At 39.3% G+C, this 24,665-nt stretch overlaps 1 protein-coding gene across 2 annotated transcripts; it reads right to left on the reverse strand.

The window, feature by feature from the left end:
- On the reverse strand, positions 1 to 24,414 carry LOC134530046 (secretion-regulating guanine nucleotide exchange factor). Of its 2 annotated transcripts, XR_010074764.1 has the most exons (7): positions 24,124 to 24,414; positions 17,749 to 18,102; positions 15,079 to 15,271; positions 14,768 to 15,001; positions 13,096 to 13,251; positions 5,749 to 5,972; positions 1 to 3,922 (listed from the first exon to the last, which is right to left on the reverse strand). XR_010074764.1 is itself a non-coding variant. In XM_063364586.1 (6 exons), the coding sequence occupies exons 1-6, from the start codon at positions 24,139 to 24,141 to the stop codon at positions 5,812 to 5,814; spliced, it is 1,116 nt and encodes a 371-aa protein (XP_063220656.1). In that variant the 5' UTR covers positions 24,142 to 24,414; the 3' UTR covers positions 1 to 5,811. The 2 variants fall into 2 exon arrangements, 1 of the variants encoding a protein (XP_063220656.1); XM_063364586.1 differs by having other exon boundaries at positions 1 to 5,972.
- Between the last annotated feature and the right edge of the window lie 251 nt (positions 24,415 to 24,665).

Consider the following 24,665-nt stretch of genomic DNA (forward strand, 5'->3'; position numbering starts at 1 on the left):
TTTTAAAAAATTACATAGGCCTATGTATTAAAAAAAATTACAGTGTATTTATAAAATTATAAAATAAGTGCATAGTGTATACACCTGATACAAAATAAAGACACATACCTAACCTCAAAAACCACACACGTAAGTTTGCATCTGTCTAATTCTCTGTTAAATTAATCCTTCCTGTGTTTTCAATAAAACCCGTTTGTATAACAGACACCATTTTAAAAAAGTTACGTTTTTTTCTGCGATGTTAAATTATTGAAGGTTGGAAATGATCGAGTAGTTATGCCAATTGACAAAATGCAGCGTAGTTTATATTATGTTTGTGCTATTTCCGTTACCTTTATAATATAGTTGGTATACAAGTTTCTGGAGCTGGATGAACCTCAGTTCTCTGGTTTCGAACCAAACCTAACTGAATCGAACCATAGCGAAAAAAAATTCATACCGAACCTCATACAGAAATAATTGTTTTGAATTAAAATGAACCAATGACCAGCATTTTGGTCTTTAACTGAGTGGTGAGAAAGAAAGGTTCTCCAGCCATATGTAAAATTAAAACATTATATAGCTTAGCTTATATATATATACCTCCCAACTTTTAATTCATGAAGAAGTTTCATCTAAATTTCAAAAAAAACTATCTTCCTTTTTCAGTGTACACTAACCTTCATTTTAAAAAAATATAACATTATAGAACATTCAGCATAAGGTCACATAACATATTTTTGTGATAGACATAACCTAACATTTTTAACAATTAAAACTTTTTAATAGGACATTAAAAAAAAGTCGAATGTGAATTAAGTTACCTATCTACATTACAAAACCTGCTGACTGCAGTTGCTGTTTACTTGGAAGAATGCTGCTCGTCAGAAGAAACTTTAGACATTTTTTGGGGTGGTTCTGGGACATCTGGGTCGTCATTATCTTTTCTCCATTTGGAAAACGACGTAAGCCTGCTCATCGCAAAATTACCTCAAGAACAATAATATTGTAAACGTAACGTAAGAAGTGTGGTTATAGAAATTTGTAGAGATGGGTCGAGTCTTGGTTTATCGAGTCGAGCCGAGCCGAGTTGGGTCAGATTGACTCGACTCGAAAACCGAATCACATATTTAATCAAGTTCGAGACTCGAAACACGTTTCGAGTTAAGTACCAGCATCGTGACATTATAGCACTTTATTATAGGTTGTCTTAACGTTTTCGCCAAGTCATTAATACAGGAAGAAATGATAATGACCTTTAAACAAAACAAATCCCGTGCTAACCCAACCTTGCCCGCTACCGTGCTACGGCGCTATAATAGGTACAAGTGCAACCAAACCTAGGCCTACCTTCATTTATGAACGTGACGTCGTAACGTGATTTTGTCGATAGTGGCGACAGTTTATAGGACAAAATTATGTCACATGACCATTTTATATAAAAAAAAAATGCTTGGAAAACAGCGTGCACTGTTTTCATTTTGTTTTTCATCCTGTGTTTACTTCAAATACGGTACCGCATTTGTTTACAAAATACGTCAAAGGATTTTCACTGAAGAAAAATTTGTTGCAAAACGCACATATATTAATAATCATCACGTTTATCGTGCCCCGTTTATAATAACTCGTATAAACAAGTAACCTAAAAATATAAACACAAAATAATTATATTATAATATTTAGTAAATAACACCAAGCGGTGAAACGTGAAAATGGCTGCGTGTTAGGCCAGCCAGCCTTGCATTTTGGAACTAAATTTAGCTGTGCTCCGCTACGCAGCGCTGAGTGTCAATAACGTTTAGGATAAAATTACTTTCTTTTTGTTTGAATAAAATATAATAATAACAACGCTCATGCATTTTATTAGGCAATCAGTTACTGATCGCCAAATCAAATGCATGAAATATTTATTTATAAACATATTGATATTCTTGTAGTTGTAACAAGTTCCGGGCGAATAATCTTGCCGCGGAAAGTGTATTTACATTGAGAATGTGACAATGTGACAAGGCCTATATCCCTTGAGCTGTTTGTTCATGTGGGGATCTGCCGGTGGATCGGAAAAAAAAAGTTACATAACTCGGGAAGCCTTCTTTTCACAGACGAAAGAGCCAAACTCCCGATCGTACATCTTCGTTTTTTTTTTTTGGTTCATTGTAAATAAATATGGCGGTGTTGATAAAAGCAAATACCATAAACAAGGCAACGGTATTTATTTGTACGCCGCCATATTTTTCATTTGCAGTGTGTCCGTGAATGTTTATTTTGGACAACTCATGATAACTATGGTCAATTAGGTTAGGTTAGCTACATTATAAATACTTTAAAACATTGTGGACGGTTGATATGGTTAGGATAGCTACATTAAAGATACTGTGAAATCATGTTGAAATAAATCTTAGTTTTTTATATTTAAATAACATAATGATTTGAATTAATCATTTAAAATATTTAAATAATGCAGATGCATCTTGGATACACAATTTTTATATCAATGGGCGTAGTAATATTTATTTATCATATTCGACGCAAACAATTATAAAATTATGAAACTCGAACTGACTAGACCTCTTCAAAAAATTTGTGACTCGAACTCGACTCGACTCGAAATATGAATTGCAAAACTCGGCTCGGCACGACTCGAAGCCAAAAAACCTCAACTCGTCCATCTCTAGAAATTTGTGTCGGAAAAAAGAAAACACGAGAAATAATGATGGCTGCTGCAACTACGCTAGTCAACTTAGTACCGTACTGTAAAATTTACTGGACCAGTACTTTTAATACACAAATTAAATTAATATTTTCAGTACCTGACTGTTATAACTAAAAAGGCCAAAGAAAATAAATACATCCCAGTAATTTAAAATACGTAATTTACATAATTATTTCCTACCGCATTTGTCTTGTGTTAACTTGATCACGTTAGTTTTGCCGAAATACGAGAGTTCTCGTACATGGGCTTTAGTTTAACGTATAGGGTACGCAATCTTTGGTGATTTTACAATACTTCTCGTACATGCACTATAGTTAAGGTATGATATACAATACCTTTGGCATTTGTACAATAGTTTATATTACTTAGTACGAGAAATGCATACAAAATTCTCTAAAGTAAACAAAAAACAAAGCGCGCCTGTATGAAAAAATGCTTTGCGAGTTATGCGACGATTAATAATTTTTTTTATTTTGTCTGCGCTTGAAACTGTTGAGGCGACGATTATGCAATAAAAGTCGGAATATTACAAGTAATGGAATTTTGTTGTGCTGTTTTGTGAATGGTCTCAAATGAGGGTTAGAAAATTAGAAAAACGTAATTTTTTTTAAACGAACGTTCAGTTTTTTGAATATATTTTAAGAGGTTTCGAACAGAACCGAACGTATGGTTCGGTTCAGTTCGAAATTTTCGAACTTCGCCCAGCACTGCAATTTTCAATTACTACCTAAAACTCTTAAAAACCCACCTCGAATCCCACCTCGGATCCTACGAATCCTCGAATCCATAGGATTCGGTATATTCGACGAATCCAAGATTCGAAAATTCCATCCCTAGTTTTTATAGTTAATTATGATTTCCATTATTTTCTTTTGTTTGATAATCTTAAGAAATTACGAAATTACAACGATCAGAATTAATGGGAGGGCCCCAGCCGTTAGGAATAATCAATTACAAATAGATTATAAATTTAACAATCATGTTTTCACGAAGAAAAAAATGAATTAATTTAATTCAGAACTTGAAACATTTGTTAGCCCCAAACAGTGTTCACTGGCGGTGACTAGAAGCGGGATGCATACTAGCAGCATTCATTCCAGGACAGGCATAAATTTATTAGACTTCAGGGAAAGGTGCAAGAGCACAGGGTTTTCTCTGGCTCAAGCCCATCTTGAATTAATTCTTGCACTAAATCTTGGGCCAAATCTTACATTAAATCTTGGACCCCCACTGGAACAAAAAAAAAGGGATCCAGTGGTCAAGAACAGAAAATAAATATCAAAGTATCAAAGCAACAAGAATCAAGGAGTGGCAACTATAGCCAAAACAGCATTGAATTTTCTACTTGCCAGCCTGGGGGATGAGTGAAGAGGCTGTAGCCCGGCGTGAGACATGGTACGAAACTGCTACCCGACTGAACTAATGGCAACTATCCAACTAGAAATTAAAAAAAAAAAAAAAAAAACTTGGGGAGCACATCCCTTAATTTAGTTGCGAATAAAGTCACAGGCAATGAGCTCCGGAGAGATGCGACCACGGTGACGACAGGACGAATCTCACCATCTGTAGGGCTGCATGTAATTAACTTGGACCAGAGGCCCGGAGGCTTAGGGATTAGAAGAAAAGGCCTCTGATTGGCTGGAAATAGCATGCAATGAAAAGAATAACGAAGGTGTCTGGTGGCATAACTTAAGGTGCATTGGAGGTTAATCGTGCTCTGAAAACACTGCAAATACATAAAAACTTGGTGAATATGTAACTAAACTTAGACACAACCAGACCAAAATAAGCAAAAAGAAAAAACCTTTAAATGGCTTTTTTAAAAATTATATACCCTCTTTTATCACGTAATCATCGCACCCATATTTAAGGGCGTCAAAATTTGGATTTAAAAAAAAAACCTCTCGCGTAAATGTCGCATGATGTTTTTGGTCCCACTATTAGGTTCCAAACGCTTTGTGTGGGTTTTTTTTTCTGTATAAAATGATGTATTTTAAAATATAAATCTAATATTTATTTGGACATTACCTCTTACTTATTTAATTAAAGGAAATACTAAGTTGTCTGACGTGTAAATTTTCTTTTAAAGACTTTTTAAACGTTATAACCTTCACCTGTTTGTCTCTGCATCACCACAGTGTACCACTTACAAAAATTTAGCCAGCGCTCATTGCAATCATTAATGTTTGGTTATGTTGCTTATCGTATAGAGCGCGCACATGTAGCAGAATATCGCTGTCTCGCCAAGTGCATGCAATGCACGCTCTCTGTTGAGTGCCTAGTTAACTACATCTGATGGCCTGCACTCTTTCGTGGTGAGTACTACGGCGGTAGTTACGCGTTCGTTCTGCTTGCACTTGGATCAGAGATTTTGTTTTTCTATTTAAAGTTAAAAGGTTTTTGTTGCATGACTTATTAATTTAAATTGTTTGGCGTGTTCTTTTATACTTCACTTTTTAAATAAACGTACTTTCCATGAATGGGTTTTGTTTTTATGAATAATTTTATCTAACAAACAAATTTTTTTCCACATAATCGTCGCACCCCTACTTTTCAAACTTGATTTTAGAATAAAATGTGCAACGATTTTGCGAGAAAATACGGTAAAAAACCCATCATTAATCATTAATACTTTATTATATTACCTAATGCAAAAATATTATTATTAATATGCATTACCATGAATATGAAGTGTTTCCAACTAAATAATCCTCTGGAACTTATGAAATCTCAAGAATACCTAAATAGTGGAAACAGTTCTTTCACATTATATAAAGGTGGTAGAGGTAATGCAATGTTTCAAGTGTTATGAGCAAAGATATTTTCCAAACAAACTGTGTATTAATTTATATCCACAGTCATGCATTTCACAATATGACTCACTCTCTCTCTCTTTGGTCAAAGAAAAAGCTTAACACACAAAATGTGCGACAAATAATGTGTAGAAAGTCAGGAGAGGCACAACTGTCAGGTTGAGAACTTCCGAATTCTAAGCTTGCTACTGATAGTCATAGAACAACGTCACAAAGTACACCTCAAACACACTCAATTCTTACCACTTATTGCTGTCACAGTCAGTCTACACATGAACAGTCAGACACTGAGGTGTCGCACGCACGTCAGCTGCTAGCCATGGCAAAGCTATGTCCGTAGCCGGAGCCAATGCACACGACATCCTTGAGACGGTCTGGAGACACAAGCCGCGGCCGCCACACGTCCACCGTGCCGGTGCCACAGTTGCCGTGCTCGTTCCAGCCCCAGCTCATGATCCTGCCTGACTCTGCGCAAACACAGCCCTCCAAGACAACTACGATACTTAACACACGGCTATCACACTCACAGCAAGAAGGACGATGCAACTATGTATGTTATTTATTCAGGGGAAGACATCACCTGAAATTTGAATTAAGTTCTTTTTTTTGTGTGATTCTACATTTTTAGTGCTTCATACATATATAGGTGTCAGAAATGTGTTTAAAAAATGTTTTAGGGAATATACATATTTTTATATTTTGTACTTCCCATTTATTTGAGAGGTAATCCATACTGCCCAAAACCTTAGAAGCATCCGTCCCTCCCAACACTCAACGCTGGGTCCACCATGTATTTACTACCTTATGAACGAACAATGTTTAACAACCAACAAAATTACAAAAATATATTTTTCTTCTATCAACTACACATTCAAACATATTGACACATGTTTAATGCTTTGAATAACTGGTTATAATATTTTTAGAGTTATTTTTTGAAGTCATCCACAATGGTCCAACTAATTCATGACCCCCACTGTTAGTTTTCATGATGAAACAACTGGAATATGAGGTTTACATGAGTAACAATAAAATTGAATAAATGACAAAATAAATAAATTTGACAAAAAAATTATTTTTAATTTTGTGCAGAGAAGTAATGGGATAAGGAAAATGAGTTTTAGATGTTAATACATTTATTATAAATTAAGTTTTGTAAGTTGAAATTGGTAAAAACATCTTAACTAATAATATAAATGTGAAAAGTATACAGTCAAACCTCTATCTATCGAACTCGCATGTATCGATTGTCCGTGTTTATCGTATACTTTCTACGGTCCCGCCAAAATTGCCATACAACTAAGGTTAAAAAAGTTTGCTTGTACCGATGTTCGAATTATCGTTTTGTCCGCATTGATCGTACAAAATATGTGGTCCCGTCACTATAAATTATAATAGATGATCGTTTAACCATAAAGATTTTGCAGAAATAACCATTTCTTAAAAAGAAACCGTCATAAAAACAGTAACGATAATATACAGTAGTAAAAATCAACTTAAATATGCAGCCAAGTAATGGAGCACGTAAATATGAAGAAAAGACAAATGAACAACTTACGAAGAAATTGGATGGTGTACCATAACTACAGTACAAACCCAATTGTTATCCTAAGATAATTACCATAAAAAGAACTAAAGATTCTTTGTCGATACCATAATTACTACAGAAGCACGATAGCTACCACATTTGCACTACAGTTACCGTAACAACCGAGATGTATATTTACCGTGACGGTAATGTATTTATTTATGACATATTAAAAATAAAGAACATTATTGAAAAATAGGATGTTAAATTTTTATATGTACGTTTGGCACATGTTGCGAAGAAATAATGCGATCTGAAAAAATGCAGTACTACTACGAAAAGCGAAAAGGGTAATCGTGGATTTTTAGGTTATGGCAGTCTCTCTTGTTTTTCAGTAATATCGGCCGAAAATTAACAAGCGTATCGGAAGTCGGCAGAAATGCCGATTCAACTAAATATTGGCAAAATCGGCTTCTTCAGTACAGCTCTACATTTGATGACATGAGTAAACATATTTCAGACTTCAGGATATTAAAAAAGACTTTAATTTCCATGTAGATTTATTGTGCGTATGTTTTTTTTTTGCAAGTGTAAATTGAATTAAGTAAAATACTTCCATATTTATTTATTTTTCAACTGATTTAACTTTAATGACAAGTAACTGATATATTTCTGACACTAATTTTGAGGTTGAAATATTTTTTAAAAATTCTTAGAGTGAAGTCCACATCTATTGAATGTCCGCATCTACTGAATTTTTTTGTTGGTCCCCTGAAAAACGATAGATAGAGGTTTGACTGTTTATGGATTTTTGTTACTCAATCACATAAAAACGACTGAACGGATTTGAATTAAATTTGGCACATAGTTTATAACCTGGATTAATCCAGAGGCCACATATTAGTGTGAAATTCCATCCCTAATGGAGTGAAAAAGTTATAAATTCATTTTTATAACAGAAAAAATCATAGGTTATAGACATAAAAATAGTGAGTGTGTGTCATTTCTCTATGTCTGCCACATGATCATATGCATAGAAAGGTCTGGTAACTTCATATTCTTCTCCTTGGTGCGAACCCGTCTGCTTAGTGGAGCTCACAGCGGTTAGCAAAATAAAGGCGATAACAGTTCATTTTTGAACTTTTTCAATAGATGATATTGCCTCGAATATTAAAACATGTTTTAGTTTGGGTTGTCTGTCACGTCTTGAATGTTCTTTTGTTTTGTCCATATGCGTAACAATACCATTCATCCGTTTGCGATGAAATTTTTGGGAGTTGTTACATTATGTGTATGCCCGCAAAATTTTCTGAGATAGTAAAACTATTTTACAATAGGTAGCACAGAAATTGTTTCAACAAATGTGCGTATTTCATATAGTTTAGCCGCAGTTAGTGTATTTTTTGTGTATTTATATTTAATATTAGCATTAACAATTTAGTACAAAAAGAGCATAAGGTAGACTCGGCCATCACAAAGAGAATGTTGGACAAGTGAAATTTTTTATATTAATAAGATTTATAATTGTACTGCTTTCGAGTTTGATACAATCAGATAACAAAATGTTATTCCAAAAATATAACCATACTCTAATTTAGATCTGATTAGTGTGAAGTAAAGATAAAGAATGGAATCTTAACTAGTTGCATAGAAAGTATTTTATGGGATGTTCATTCGTAGATACTGTCACTTAACAGCTGCCCAGACGGTGTCAGTTTGTAAGTTAACGTTTTTCAGCATCCAGCCCCTCTTCTGTACAGGAGCTGACTCACAGTGATACCTCTGTGCTCTACCTACACAGTTTTGACTTTTACTTTAGAGAGCTACGCTGAAAAACAACAACTCCCCACCCTCAAGAATGGGATAATATATATGTAATAAGATAATAAAACATACAGGCAAGGAACCTAACCAAATAAAGACTAGTTAACTATAATAACACTCCTAGAAAGTAAAGTATTTAATGTTGAGATATAATTACACATTTAGAAATAATAAAAGTTAAAAAAAAAAAAAATTCAAAAATTTACTGGACTTGCGAGTGAATAAATGGCGTAATTAACTTCTAGATTTCACTACAGTGAAACCTCTTTAATACAAACCTGAAGGGACCTAAAATTTTGCAGTTTGTATTAACAGGTGCATATGCTCACATTAATAATAATCGACAAAATCAAGTATTGATTTTCTACTCGAAAATTAGTCAAATAGAGAATTAAAGAGGCTTGAAAAATTCATTTATTTTTTTCTGCACTTTTTTAGTTGCATAAATGTCCTTTACTGCACTGCAAAGTTTGTCGAAGGAAGACAAGACATCAGTGTCTACATCACTAGCAGCCAGAACATTTTCCAAGACAATTAATGCTGAAGTGGACTTCACTCTAAGAATTTTTAAAAAATATTTCAACCTCAAAATTAGTGTCAGAAATATATCAGTTACTTGTCATTAAAGTTAAATCAGTTGAAAAATAAATAAAAATGGAAGTATTTTACTTAATTCAATTTACACTTGCAAAAAAAACATACGCACAATAAATCTACATGGAAATTAAAGTCTTTTTCAATATCCTGAAGTCTGAAATATGTTGACTCATGTCATCAAATGTAGAGCTGTACTGAAGAAGCCGATTTTGCCAATATTTAGTTGAATCGGCATTTCTGCCGACTTCCGATACGCTTGTTAATTTTCGGCCGATATTACTGAAAAACGAGAGAGACTGCCATAACCTAAAAATCCACGATTACCCTTTTCGCTTTTCGTAGTAGTACAGTCAAACCTCTATCTATCGTTTTTCAGGGGACCAACAAAAAAATTCAGTAGATGCGGACATTCAATAGATGTGGACTTCACTCTAAGAATTTTTAAAAAATAATATTTCAACCCAAAATTAGTGTCAGAAATATATCAGTTACTTGTCATTAAAGTTAAATCAGTTGAAAAATAAATAAAAATGGAAGTATTTTACTTAATTCAATTTACACTTGCAAAAAAAAACATACGCACAATAAATCTACATGGAAATTAAAGACTTTTTCAATATCCTGAAGTCTGAGATATGTTTACTCATGTCATCAAATGTAGAGCTGTACTGAAGAAGCCGATTTTACCAATATTTAGTTGAATCGGCATTTCTGCCGACTTCCGATACGTTTGTTAATTTTCGGCCGAAATTACTGAAAAACGAGAGATACTGCCATAACCTAAAAATCCACGAGTACCCTTTTCACTTTTCGTAGTAGTACTGCATTCTTTCAGATCGCATTATTTCTTCACAACATGTGCCAAACGTACATATAAAAATTTAACATCCTATTTTTCAATAATGTTCTTTAATTTTAATATGTCATAAATAAATACATTACCGTCACGGTAAATATACATCTCGGTTGTTACGGTAACTGTAGTGCAAATGTGGTAGCTATCGTGCTTCTGTAGTAATTATGGTATCGACAAAGAATCTTTAGTTCTTTTTATGGTAATTATCTTAGGATAACAATTGGGTTTGTACTGTAGTTATGGTACATCATCCATATTTCTTCGTAAGTTGTTGTTCATTTGTCTTTTCATATTTACGTGCTCCATTACTTGGCTGCAGATTTAAGGTGATTTTTACTACTGTATACTATCGTTACTGTTTTTATGACGGTTTCTTTCTAAGAAATGGTTATTTCTGCAAAATCTTTATGGTTAAACGATCATCTATTATAATTTATAGTGACGGGACCACATATTTTGTACGATCAATGCGGACAAAACGATAATTCGAACATCGGTACAAGCGGACTTTTTTAACCTTAGTTGTATGGCAATTTTGGCGGGACCGTAGAAAGTATACGATAAACACGGACAATCGATACATGCGAGTTCGATAGATAGAGGTTTGACTGTACTGCATTTTTTCAGATCGCATTATTTCTTCGCAACATGTGCCAAACGTACATATAAAAATTTAACATCCTATTTTTCAATAATGTTCTTTATTTTTAATATGTCATGAATAAATACATTACCGTCACGGTAAATATACATCTCGGTTGTTACGATAACTGTAGTGCAAATGTGGTAGCTATCGTGCTTCTGTAGTAATTATGGTATCGACAAAGAATCTTTAGTTCTTTTTATGGTAATTATCTTAGGATAACAATTGGGTTTGTACTGTAGTTATGGTACACCATCCAATTTCTTCGTAAGTTGTTGTTCATTTGTCTTTTCTTCATATTTACGTCCTCCATTACTTGGCTGCAGATTTAAGTTGATTTTTACTACTGTATACTATCGTTACTGTTTTTATGACGGTTTCTTTCTAAGAAATGGTTATTTCTGCAAAATCTTTATGGTTAAACAATCATCTATTATAATTTATAGTGACGGGACCACATATTTTGTACGATCAATGCGGACAAAACGATAATTCGAACATCGGTACAAGCGGACTTTTTTAACCTTAGTTGTATGCCAATTTTGCCGGGACCGTAGAAAGTATACGATAAACACGGACAATCGATACATGCGAGTTTGATAGATAGAGGTTTGACTGTAGAACATTTACCGTACAAATTATTTGCCGTTAACAGAATTATAGTGAAGCTGCGTGCACGTGATTAAAGTGTGCGATTCTTGTTCTAAAATTTCATTCGGTTTATCCGATAATAAAACAATAGTACACTACGTGAGCGGACGTGAGGTTACTTCGTAATACATAATAACGAATATTTCGTTTTAACCGTATTGATTGACATTAAATATGCTATCCCAATCTGAAGGGGAATTAAAAGTGTTCGAATAAACGCGAACTTTGAAATACCCGGTATTTTATTAACTTTATTAGTTTACTATGGTTCGAGATGAGTCTATAGGTGAGGTCATTATCGTTGTGGAGAGTACAAATAGAAGTTAGTGAGTATTAAATTGAAGAATATTTAGCCCAGTATTACCTAGAAAATATGTACACTTAATTTTGAAATTAATTCAGAGCAAAGAGTGAAAAGTTAATAAGGGGAATCAGATTAGGTGGAGGAGAGTTCTTAAAATTCATTAGTTGGATTAATCTATTTTGAATATTATCTCATTTATTTATTTCAGCCATCTAGATGCCATTCCAGATTATTGAACAGTATTCCAATTTGGATGTAATTGATGTGAAATAGAGGAAAGAACTGAATTTGGATTAGTAGCATAAAAAGTAATCAATTTACCTAATAAGAACAAGAGTCCTACGAGAAGAAGAATATAAATAATCAATATGGTTATGGAAAAATAATTTGGTGTAGAATAACACAATATCTTTAATAAAGAGAGATTTGGCAATTTAAGTGTTTTCGAATAGGTAGTTACTTTTAACTGGCTGGTATTTTCTTATAAAGGTTATTTTTTTAGTTTTATCTTTATTTAGTGTAACCCAAAATATTTTTGCACCATTTATTTATTGACTTCTATAATGCCATTTTGTAATAAGAAGCAATCATTAGATGTTGTGATTGTGCTGGATAGTTTTATGTCACCAGCGAACAGTACTCCAATAAAGTGGTCTAGAACCTACGTGATATCATTTATAAATATATTAAAAAGAAGAGGTAATGAAGTACCTCCCTGAGGAACACCAGAACAAGCACTAAACAAGGAAAAGTTATGAGTGTTAATAGAGATGAAAAAACTTTTTTTTGTCAAGTTTAGTTACATTTTAAAACTAATTTATGGAAATAAGAAAAGCATGAATAAAAGAACAAATTTTTAATGCTTAGTGAAAAAGCTTCTTAAATTTAAAAAAAATTAAATTTGTTCTATTGAAAACCTAAGAGAATTATTGGAGGGTTTTTATTTTACAGATAGAGGATATAAAGTGAGAATTTTATCCGATAAGCAGTCTGTTAGTTTGATCAACACTTCATATCCAAAGTGTTTTGCATTTTTAAAATAACCAACAATTTTGGAAACACTAAATTATGCATGGAAGAAAAGAAACTTAATTGTATTCAAGAATTTGATAAAAAAAATAAAACTCCGTGTGAAAAGTCTCCCACCCAAACTCATTAGAAACACATGCGAACAATAACGTGCTAACCAAGAAGTGCAACGTTGTGCTCGGAACCCACTGCCAGCTGACTCACTCGGCCCAGGTCATGCAACACCTGAGGCTTCCAGGGCTCCGGTCTGTCCTGCTGAAGGAACCCCAACTGTCCGTAGCAGTTCCTGCCCCAGTTCACTACGCTACCATCGTCTGGAACAACACACACAACATGCTGTAGCACTGATCCCTGGTCATATAACAACCACAGCATCCAGGGCTCCGGTCTGTCCTGCTGAAGGAACCCCAACTGTCCGTAGCAGTTCCTGCCCCAGTTCACTACGCTACCATCGTCTGGAACAACACACACAACATGCTGTAGCACTGATCCCTGGTCATATAACAACTCCAGGGCTCCGGTCTGTCCTGCTGAAGGAACCCCAACTGTCCGTAGCAGTTCCTACCCCAGTTCACTACGCTACCATCGTCTGGAACAACACACACAACATGCTGTAGCACTGATCCCTGGTCATATAACAACCACAGCATCCAGGGCTCCGGTCTGTCCTGCTGAAGGAACCCCAACTGTCCGTAGCAGTTCCTACCCCAGTTCACTACGCTACCATCGTCTGGAACAACACACACAACATGCTGTAGCACTGATCCCTGGTCATATAACAACCACAGCATCCAGGGCTCCGGTCTGTCCTGCTGAAGGAACCCCAACTGTCCGTAGCAGTTCCTGCCCCAGTTCACTACGCTACCATCGTCTGGAACAACACACACAACATGCTGTAGCACTGATCCCTGGTCATATAACAACCACAGCATCCAGGGCTCCGGTCTGTCCTGCTGAAGGAACCCCAACTGTCCGTAGCAGTTTCTGCCCCAGTTCACTACGCTACCATCGTCTGGAACAACACACACAACATGCTGTAGCACTGATCCCTGGTCATATAACAACCACAGCATCCAGGGCTCCGGTCTGTCCTGCTGAAGGAACCCCAACTGTCCGTAGCAGTTCCTGCCCCAGTTCACTACGCTACCATCGTCTGGAACAACACACACAACATGCTGCAGCACTGATCCCTGGTCATATAACAACCACAGCACCCAGGGCTCCGGTCTGTCCTGCCAAACTAGTTTATGGCGGGAGAAAATTTGACTGCATTTTGCAGCTGGTGTATCCTAGTGCATAAGGAGTACATTAAGATTGCAAAATTCTCTCTTGTACCTGAATTTGCATTTAGAAACTAAGGGGATTACGTTCCTAGGTTTCTGACTGTAAGAGAATGGGAAAAGTGAGGCTGCCGAGGAAAATGAAAAATGATACAGAGTTGATGTGTACAGGAAGCCGGCTCCAAGGAAGCCTAAGGAGAAAGTGGGAAAAGCAGATTGTTAAAGAAGTTCAAGAGAGAGAAAAAGAATGGTACACTGTGAAGAGAGAAGAATGGTGAAGTTAAAGACGAAGATATAGGCATTTTACTTTGCCGACTCGGCCAAAGGCTGGATGCAGATGAGAACATTACAATTGATTAATTACATCAATAATGTAATAAAATTATTAATAATATGGATTTCTAGTGTTATATGATGTAAATAAGTACTTTCAAAGTTCAGATTCATAGTTTTAAAAGTATTATTTTTAAATGCTTAACTAAATAGTAGACAGTATTAAATAAATGACAAAAACCATTTCCAGTACATCACATACATCAGCGTGCCCAACCTGTGACCACAGCAGAGTGCGTGGACCCCGAGAGCAGCAGGCTGCGTGCACTGATACGAGGGTGCGCAGACAGGTCGAGCTGCAGTGGAACAGCCACAGAGCGGTGAAGAGACGGGTCCAACCCCAGCTGACCGTGGCGGTTGTCTCCCCACACGTACACTCTGCCGTCGCTGGTCAGGGCAGCCGTGTGGTGCTGGCCGCACGCCACCCTCACCGCTCCTTCCAGGCCAGGCACTGCACCACACACACTCCAGCTCAGCACTGCACCACTCTGACACGGTGGCTGAGGTGGCTGTGACTTGTGATGGTACCTTCAGTGGGGGAGGCGAGGCGCCGCGCGGGCAGTCCGTGAGCGTCTACGATGCCCAGGGCCTCGTGCCGACTGCTGCCCCACACCAACACTCGGCCGTCCTCCGTCACCGCTGCCATGTGCCGCAAGCCGCACGCCACGTGCCTCAGCGAGGGCGTGCCAGGCACGAGCTGCGGCCGGTTCACGCGTGTGCTCTGCACATCGTACCTCACAGCTGTCCTTCAAACCACAACACGTTGCTTTCTTAATAGCCACACTTTGCAGCTTGTTATTTTCCCGTGCTTTGCAATAGGGGACTTCTATCTTGTATGTTACAAATAGTACAAAGTTGACCTTTATTTTATATATGAAATAAGAAAGAGAATTGCTAGTATTATTATTTTCCTTTCATAAAATATTTATTATTCTTTGTACTAGTAATGGTCTGTATTGAGTTCATGTACATTTTATTGTCAGTTGTCTAAGTGCGAGTTTTATATTATGTATATATGTTTATTTATAATATTTTAGTACTGTTTAGTTAATTGAAACCAATTTTGAGTATAATTTTTACTAAAAAATCAGGATCAGACTAGTGACCCTGAAGTGTGATATTAAGTTATGCAAGGTACAGAGATATATTAGGGTGTTTCACACTTCTATAAGTATTTTTTTCATGTCAATTGTTAAAAATTGATTCCCCTTCCCTTGCAGAGAAGGCACAGCAAGCTTACCACCCCACTGGTAAAATGTATGTGTTTTCATTATGAATTTTCTGTTATTATTTCTCTTTCAGTATGTGTGAATCTTACAAAAAATAAAATTGACATGGTTAAAAGACATAAATACTGCAGCGAGCCTGCTAAGGACGAGACCTGCTAGCCAGGCCAGAATGCAGACATCCCCCTAGATAGCCTGAACAGGTACTATGAAGGCAGCATCTGTCACCCCCACCTCCCCCTTACCACTTCATGGACTTTGTATTACTGACTACCACACCCCCTTCCCCTTCATCAGTGGATTGCCATTGAGTCCGAGTCTCTCTGCCTCTCTCGAGACAGTGGCGTAAATATGAAGGTTGTCTGAAAAGTTTTCAATCTCAACATGAAGATGGCAGCACTCGCCAACACAAATTGTGGAATGTGTTTGCACATGCTTTGGAATATACCCTCGGAAATTTCACCATTTCGATGCGCAGCTGTTTACATGAATCGATGCACATGCTTTTATGAAAATGAAAATTGAGAATCAGGCTGTCATTGAATATTTGGTTTTGAAAGGCAACACGCCTAGGCAAATTTAAAGACAAGTTGGACGCTGTGGCTGGGACTCTGCACCATCATTTACCACAGTGATATTTTTGGCAGCTAAATTCAAACATGGTTGTACCAGTTTGTGTGACAGTGAACATTGGCGACACCAAAACCTGCGAAGGGGAAATCAGCCCCAAAAAAGGCAAACATTGTTCCGTTGGATGGGAAAGTGATGATGACTGCTTTCTACGAAATTCATTGAATCGTCTTAATCAATTTAAAAAAAAAGACAGTAGCATCCTACACATCATTACTTGACAAACTGAAGACCGAAACTGCAGAAAATGGGTTACATTTGCCGAAAAACAAAATTTTTTATTTCGCCAAGAAAATGCACCAGCTTATACCTCAGCGGCTGCCATAATAAAAATCTACGAAAAGTAGTTTGAACTACCTCCTTTCTCACCATTTCTAAATCCAAATTACCCTTTTTTTGTTCCCTAGGGTAAAAATTTCACTCCCTGTATTTTTGAAGAATGAAGAGGCCATCTCTTTCGTAAACAAGTATTTTGTAGCGACTCATGCAAATGATTGTTTGAAGAAAAAAAAAACAAGGCATCCAAATTGGCTAAAATTTCAGTGAGTACATCCAAAACATCCGCAAACACAACCCCAACTTTTGTTTACGAGTGCTGCCAACTCCATGTTAAGGTCAGAAACTTTTCAGACAACCCACGTATAACACCATTGTTCTATAAGTCCACTTTGAAGACACGACAATTCAAAGCGTGGGACTGAGAGTGTAATAACAGGGCGGCCCGACCAGCAAGCAGCGTGGGTGAGAGACTGCTTGGTAAACAAGTGAGCGGCGAGCTACGGGCTTCGTGTGTGAAGATCGCAGTCACGACAGGAAGTCACAGTGAAGCAGACGAATGATTAGTGCCAAGACTGAGGTGCGTAGTAAGAAGAGAACAAGAGTGACAGCCCCCCCCCCCCCCTTATCAAACCGAGCTCCAGCAAGAAGAGTAAATAGAGGACTTATGAGATCATGATTAATTAGTGTACAGACATTTTACTTATTTTAATTTAGGAATATTGTACATAGTAGTAAATATATTAAAAACAGTAAATATATTTTTTTCTAACCTGTTAAAGTTATTCCCACACTAGTAACATTATACGTAGTGATATCAGGCACAAGAATTTGTGTAAAACCAAGTTACACAAATTCGGAACCATGCCTAACTTTATAAGATAAAAGTTTTAAATTTAGCGTGTTTTTTCCTCAAATATGTATTGAATTATGGGTACTTACGTGTTGAAAAAATACTTGACTGTAACAATAAATTCTAATTTCCTACAAATATGGTATAGGCGTCAAAGACTCTTCTACACTTAAGATCACAGAAAGTTTCCGATAGCAATAACAGAGGTGTTACCTCGGACTGCACGCCAAGCTGGCAGTAAGCGTTGGAGCCCCACGTGAGCAGATGTCCTCTCGCAGTGACAGCTGCGCTCCAGTCCCAGCCACACGCCACCATCCTGGGTGCATGCACATCCATCACTGCCACTGGCGAACACACATTCAGGTCTTGGCAGTGCCCGCATCCCAGCTGCCCGGCGGCATTCCAGCCGCAGCTTAACACATGGCCGCGCCTGGTGAGGACCAGGGTGTGCCCACCACCCCCCACTACCTGGTCCACCTGCTCCGCTTCCAGGCCATGAACCTCACGAGGCAGGACGCACTGCTCAGAGTCTACTGCCAAGCCCAGCTGGCCGTGGCTGTTTGCCCCCTGCAACACGAGCATAGCCACTGTAACACAGCACAGAGAGTACCAGGGTGTGTGCTCTACCCCCCACCACCTTGTCCACCTGCTCCGCTTTCAGGCCATGAACCTCACAAGGCAGGACGCACTGCTCAGAGTCTACTGACAAGCCCAGCTGGCCGTGGCTGTTTGCCCCCTGCAACACGAGCATAGCCACTGTAACACAGCACAGAGAGTACCAGGGTGTGTGCTCTACCCCCCACCACCTGGTCCACCTGCTATGCTTTCAGGCCATGAACCTCACGAGGCAGGACGCACTGCTCAGAGTCTACTGCCAAGCCCAGCTGGCCGTGGCTGTTTGCCCCCTGCAACACGAGCATAGCCACTGTAACACAGCACAGAGAGTACCAGGGTGTGTGCTCTACCCCCCACCACCTGGTCCACCTGCTCCACTTCCAGGCCATGAACCTCACGAGGCAGGACGCACTGCTCAGAGTCTACTGCCAAGCCCAGCTGGCCGTGGCTGTTTGCCCGCTGCAACACGAGCATAGCCACTGTAACACAGCACAGAGAGTACCAGGGTGTGTGCTCTACCCCCCACCACCTGGTCCACCTGCTCCACTTCCAGGCCATGAACCTCACGAGGCAGGATGCACTGCTCAGAGTCTACTGCCAAGCCCAGCTGGCCGTGGCTGTTTGCCCCCTGCAACACGAGCATAGCCACTGTAACACAGCACAGAGAGTACCAGGGTGTGTGCTCTACCCCCCACCACCTGGTCCACCTGCTCCACTTCCAGGCCATGAACCTCACGAGGCAGGACGCACTGCTCAGAGTCTACTGCCAAGCCCAGCTGGCCGTGGCTGTTTGCCCCCTGCAACACGAGCATAGCCACTGTAACACAGCACAGAGAGTACCAGGGTGTGTGCTCTACCCCCTACCACCTGGTCCACCTGCTCCAATTCCAGGCCATGAACCTCACGAGGCAGGACGCACTGCTCAGAGTCTACTGCCAAGCCCAGCTGGCCGTGGCTGTTTGCCCCCTGCAACACGAGCATAGCCACTGTAACACAGCACAGAGAGTACCAGGGTGTGTGCTCTACCCCCTACCACCTGGTCCACCTGCTCCAATTCCAGGCCATGAACCTCACGAGGCAGGATGCACTGCTCAGAGTCTACTGCCAAGCCCAGCTGGCTGTGGCTGTTTGCCCCCTGCAACACGAGCATAGCCACTGTAACACAGCACAGAGAGTACCAGGGTGTGTGCTCTACCCCCTACCACCTGGTCCACCTGCTCCAATTCCAGGCCATGAACCTCACGAGGCAGGACGCACTGCTCAGAGTCTACTGCCAAGCCCAGCTGGCCGTGGCTGTTTGCCCCCTGCAACACGAGCATAGCCACTGTAACACAGCACAGAGTGTACCAGGGTGTGTGCTCTACCCCCCACCACCTGGTCCACCTGCTCCGCTTCCAGGCCATGAACCTCACGAGGCAGGACGCACTGCTCAGAGTCTACTGCCAAGCCCAGCTGGCCGTGGCTGTTTGCCCCCTGCAACACGAGCATAGCCACTGTAACACAGCACAGAGAGTACCAGGGTGTGTGCTCTACCCCCCACCACCTGGTCCACCTGCTCCGCTTCCAGGCCATGAACCTCACGAGGCAGGACGCACTGCTCAGAGTCTACTGCCAAGCCCAGCTGGCCGTGGCTGTTTGCCCCCTGCAACACGAGCATAGCCACTGTAACACAGCACAGAGAGTACCAGGGTGTGTGCTCTACCCCCCACCACCTGGTCCACCTGCTCCGCTTTCAGGCCATGAACCTCACAAGGCAGGACGCACTGCTCAGAGTCTACTGCCAAGCCCAGCTGGCCGTGGCTGTTTGCCCCCTGCAACACGAGCATAGCCACTGTAACACAGCACAGAGAGTACCAGGGTGTGCCCACCAAGCCCCACATATGCAAGTTCCTATGGTTGACTTAGTATGTGAGAACATAAAACAACAATATTTTTACTTCAGAGTAGATAAAATTAATTTGCACTGGATTCCTAGTCATAAATATGATTCCGGGCGCCCTTCTTTCCCCCCTGCCTCTGTGGACACCTGTTCTTTTTCAGATTTTGTTAATTCCTATGATGTGTCTTAGCACATGCGCTTCTCACATATTCGCAGGATTTAAATAGCCTTGTGTCCATGCTGTGGCCTTCACTTAGGTTAATGTTTTAAACTGTTAATTTCTTCTAGTCCTCATTGGCGACCAAGTTTGACGTAACAGAACTTAAGTGAGTGTGCTTGTTTGTCTGGTACTTGGATGTACCCTGCAATTGAGGAAGGCTGCTCGACAATGGGACTCGAGCGTTACGGAACAAGAGGCCACGCCCGTTTGCATGAGTGTCATGGTGCGCATTTACAACTTCGCAAGCTACAAGTTTCACTTAATAGTTTTGGCAAATAGATGAAGGTTGGCCAAAATTTCTACAAGCATCTACATTGCAAGTAGTGTCAAGCCCTCCGATGCAACCCCCCGGCAGAACGACGAAGTTAAAAAAGAGTTTTTGCTCCATACAACTGGGACTTCACGCCGAGTCACGTTTTCAAAGAACGTCTGAGATAGACTGTTATGCTACTTTCATTTAAAGTACTAGGTAAAACAGAAACTATATTCCCCGCTGTTTAAAATGAAACTCCCCCTAATGATACATCTCATGGGCTTAACAAGGACATGTTCATGAAAAGCTTAAGAAATGGCCCAGGTCTAGTCGAGTATAAGACAAATTTTGAGTTTGTTTCATAGTTTGTAGAAAACCTGGATGTAAGGTATTTATATATTTTTACAGTGAGATATATAAATTCATGTATTTTAATTTAATATTTAGGTGAAAAACCTGAATTTTATAATAGCAGGTGTGTATAGTATGGATGGATTTTATTGCCTTTTGTTTTAATTTTCATTTTGTAAAAAACCATTAAATAGGGAAATTATCATTATGTATAGTATTTTGGCTTGGTGTTTTTGTATTTTTAATTTTCAGGTAGCTTTGCCATGCTTAAGCTTAAAGATTACACAAAATTATAAAAATTTGAAGGTGAATAAATATAACTTTGAAAAAATTCATAATATTATTTAAACTCACCTCCTACATTTTTTTCTATGCTGAATCTAAGTTTGGGAACATCCAGTGTGGTAGGGAACAGCGGGTTAGTATTGCGTGGAGTTGGCAAAATTGAAGCAAATTTGTGGGCATACTTATTAGTGCAGCTTCAGGCTGGGTGTTCACATTGTGGTCCAGCCCTATAAAGTTTGGCTTGGGCTACACAATGTAGTGCTAACTTCTATGTAATATTTTATATTCTAAATTCATTTTTGGCCTTTCACTTTTTAAATTATGTTTAGTAACCCTGTGTTCTGATGCACTGTAATGCTTGCTTGAAGTTCTTACAATTCCTTGTTTATGACAAGTTATGTCCTAGCATGTGTGTATGCATAAGCTTTAATTATTTTGGGAATTTTGCTTTAATGCCCGAACTGCATTGGTTGGTTGTCTTGCCTTGATAGTGTAGGTACCCTTAATATTTGTGTAATGCATTAGCTTGATTCTAGTTCACGTGAGATCAAATTGCAGACACATTTTCTATTTGACTTGCCTATTGGGTGTCATGATTTGTTCATTCTCTCTGGCTTACCCTGGGTCGTCTCACGTACCATCATATAATCCCTGTACTGTATGATGTGGCAGGGGGTTTGTTAGTGGGTGCCACCGTGTTGGGGGGCACGGACCCAGCGGAGACACTACTCTCGAGGCGTGATGTCGCCCGTGCACCTATACAAGACCACTGGAACCTGGCCCACTCTGGGCTCTTTCGACGACCCACATGCCGACACGTATACACGAACACACGTGGTCAGATGAATGTGAAAACATGAGGTAAGCGAAACTGATATTTATTACAGGGCACTCTGTAACACATCTCTCATACAATTGTTATGATTACATAAGAAAGGCTGAAAAACGCCTTGCGGCACAACTGGTTCACTGAAGGTCCAGGCTACCTCGTGGCTGGACGATAAGTTCGCATTGATGACAAAACTCAGACGGGCGGATTTCTGCGCAATTGAAATAAATCTGTATGATAATGCAGTTTGTAAATTGTTTTTGCAAATTAAAATATATTTATAATATGCATAAGTATGTGAAATGAAGATGAATATCCTCCACAAACAGTGAAGTTGTTTAAAGGTAATGTGTAATAATATTATTTCAACATTTTATTTTTGTAACGAACAGAAATTCAAACTAAATATATCTAGCCAATTAAGCACAATCAAAACTTTCTATTTGCTGCTTCAGTTTATCATTTTCAAAAGAATTAAAATTAAAAAATTTAAGAAATTGGTCATTTGTATAACAAAGAATAGTATTATTACATGAACTTTTCACGTGATTTCACATACAACAGTAAAAAAGGACCTTCAGTGAGACAACTAAGTGACTTACTGTCATTGCAGTCACTGTTAAAAAAAATACTAAAATACACACAAAATTTGCCAATGTCATTTTGAGTATTATCTAAAAAAATAACAGTCCAACGCTATACAACTTTAACATAACCCCTAAACCCCTACATTTATACTTTTTCAAAATATTAACTTAATTAAAATAAGTAGGTAATTACTGTGAGTAGGTTTATCATTAAATGATGCTTAAAATGAATCACAAATTCAAAGCCTTTAATAGCCCTGGAGCAACCCATATATAATATAATATAATAATTTACACCTGCAATTGGGCTTCCGCCCGGTGGCAAGGAGTTCCCACCCCCTAACTACCCTCACTCCTCCCCCCTCTGGAGCCTCCTTCGTAAGTCCTTCCCTCCTCCCAGATCCAGTGTCCTCCCCTCAAGTTCGTTCCACTCTTGCCCCGTCCTCAAAAGGAATACCTGTCTTCCTCTCTCTGTCCGTCTCCATTCTCTCTGAATCTTCCACTCATGATCCCTCCTTCCTCGATACAGCCCTCTGTGCAACCTAGCTCCCAGCTTTCCCCAGCCCCCCTCCCCCCCACGAATTACCTTATTCAATCTCACCAGCCTTTCCACCTTTCTCCTTTCTTGCAGCGTGGCCCACCCCAGCTCCTTCATCATCACCGATGGTCTGTGTGTTTCCCCCATCCTGCCTTCGCCTTCCCTTCTCCTCCACATATTCATCACCCATCTCGCTGCCTTGCGCTGCACCCTCTCCAACTCCTCAATTTCCTTCTCCACATAGGGGTCCCACACCGCCGCGGCATACTCCAACACTGGCCGTACCAATGTCGCGTACGCCTTTTCCTTTACATTCCTACCTGTCCCTTTCAGTGTCCTGCTAAGCAGCCCTAAACCCATTCTGCCCTTCTTCACCACCTTCTTGACCTGCTTTCCCCACCCCAAGTCGTTCTGCAGGATCACTCCCAGGTACTTATACTCCTCAGCTTCCTGGATCACCTGTCCCTTCCAGCAGTACACTTTTCCCTCCACCCTAGCTAAATAAATTTTTTTGTTAGTAAACACATGTAGGAATGTACCTATGTATCGGCTCGGGTTCTATTGTATAAAAAATAAAGTCTGTGACAGATAGCCTGAAAGCCACACATTCAAGGCCCTCAAAGGCTCTGGTGCAACCCCTATAATCGTTGCCTCCCAAATTTATTTTAATTTAGTGTAGAAAATTAAGGAAGGGCCCTATGCATCAGATTTATACTCATCACAGCCTATATCGTTTTAATAAAATAAAAACCGGGACGGACTTTGCCTTACCTGCGTGTGATTACATAGGAAATTGTTATCCCAAACGTGCCGAGCGATTACACATCCGGGCGGCCGGATACAGCTAATTTCCTTCCCTAGGCTTAACTCTATGGGCTTAACAGAAGATGGAATTGGATGCGAGGGGTGGAAACACTTTGCAACTGAGCGAAATCCCAATTGCAAGCGTAAATTTTTGATTTGATAATAGAACTATTATATTATAATTTGTATAATAGATAATCTTTATTTTATTTCTAAAAGATCCTTACCCAAGAAAACAGCTTCATTATTTACAATAGGTCAATAGCATAATGCATTCCGGTTCAAACTGAGAATAAATACGTACTGAAGATTACCTAACGTAACTTCGCCGCTGCTTCAAGTGATCAGAAATATTTGCAGTCGCAACCCAGACTTAATTTTACAAGGATGCGAGCCACACGCCCAAATCCGCGTTTGTGCTTCTTCGGTTTTGTTTTCAGCTTTTCTTTTGTTGTCTCGGCATGCGGATTTTAAAGGGAAACCAATGATGTACATTCTATATTGCACAGACCCGAATACTCACGTTGGCAAGCCTATTTTCACAGACGAGAGTGCCAAACCCGAAATTCCCCGAGGACAGCCTAGGTTTCACCCGCTTAGATCGACATGCCCTTCGGGCTGGTTCGTACATGTCCGGGTTTGTTTTTATTTTTTATCTGTACGTTCAGAACAAACATTGCATTATTTGACGACAGTCGTCGTGCCCTCATAGACTTAGAGGCCGTTTCTGCCCACCGCCGGGTACCTGAGGGGGGCTATTTCCCCCTAA

The sequence above is a fragment of the Bacillus rossius genome, chromosome 3 (assembly GCF_032445375.1).
Source record: "Bacillus rossius redtenbacheri isolate Brsri chromosome 3, Brsri_v3, whole genome shotgun sequence".
In the NCBI taxonomy this organism is placed as follows: domain Eukaryota; kingdom Metazoa; phylum Arthropoda; class Insecta; order Phasmatodea; family Bacillidae; genus Bacillus; species Bacillus rossius.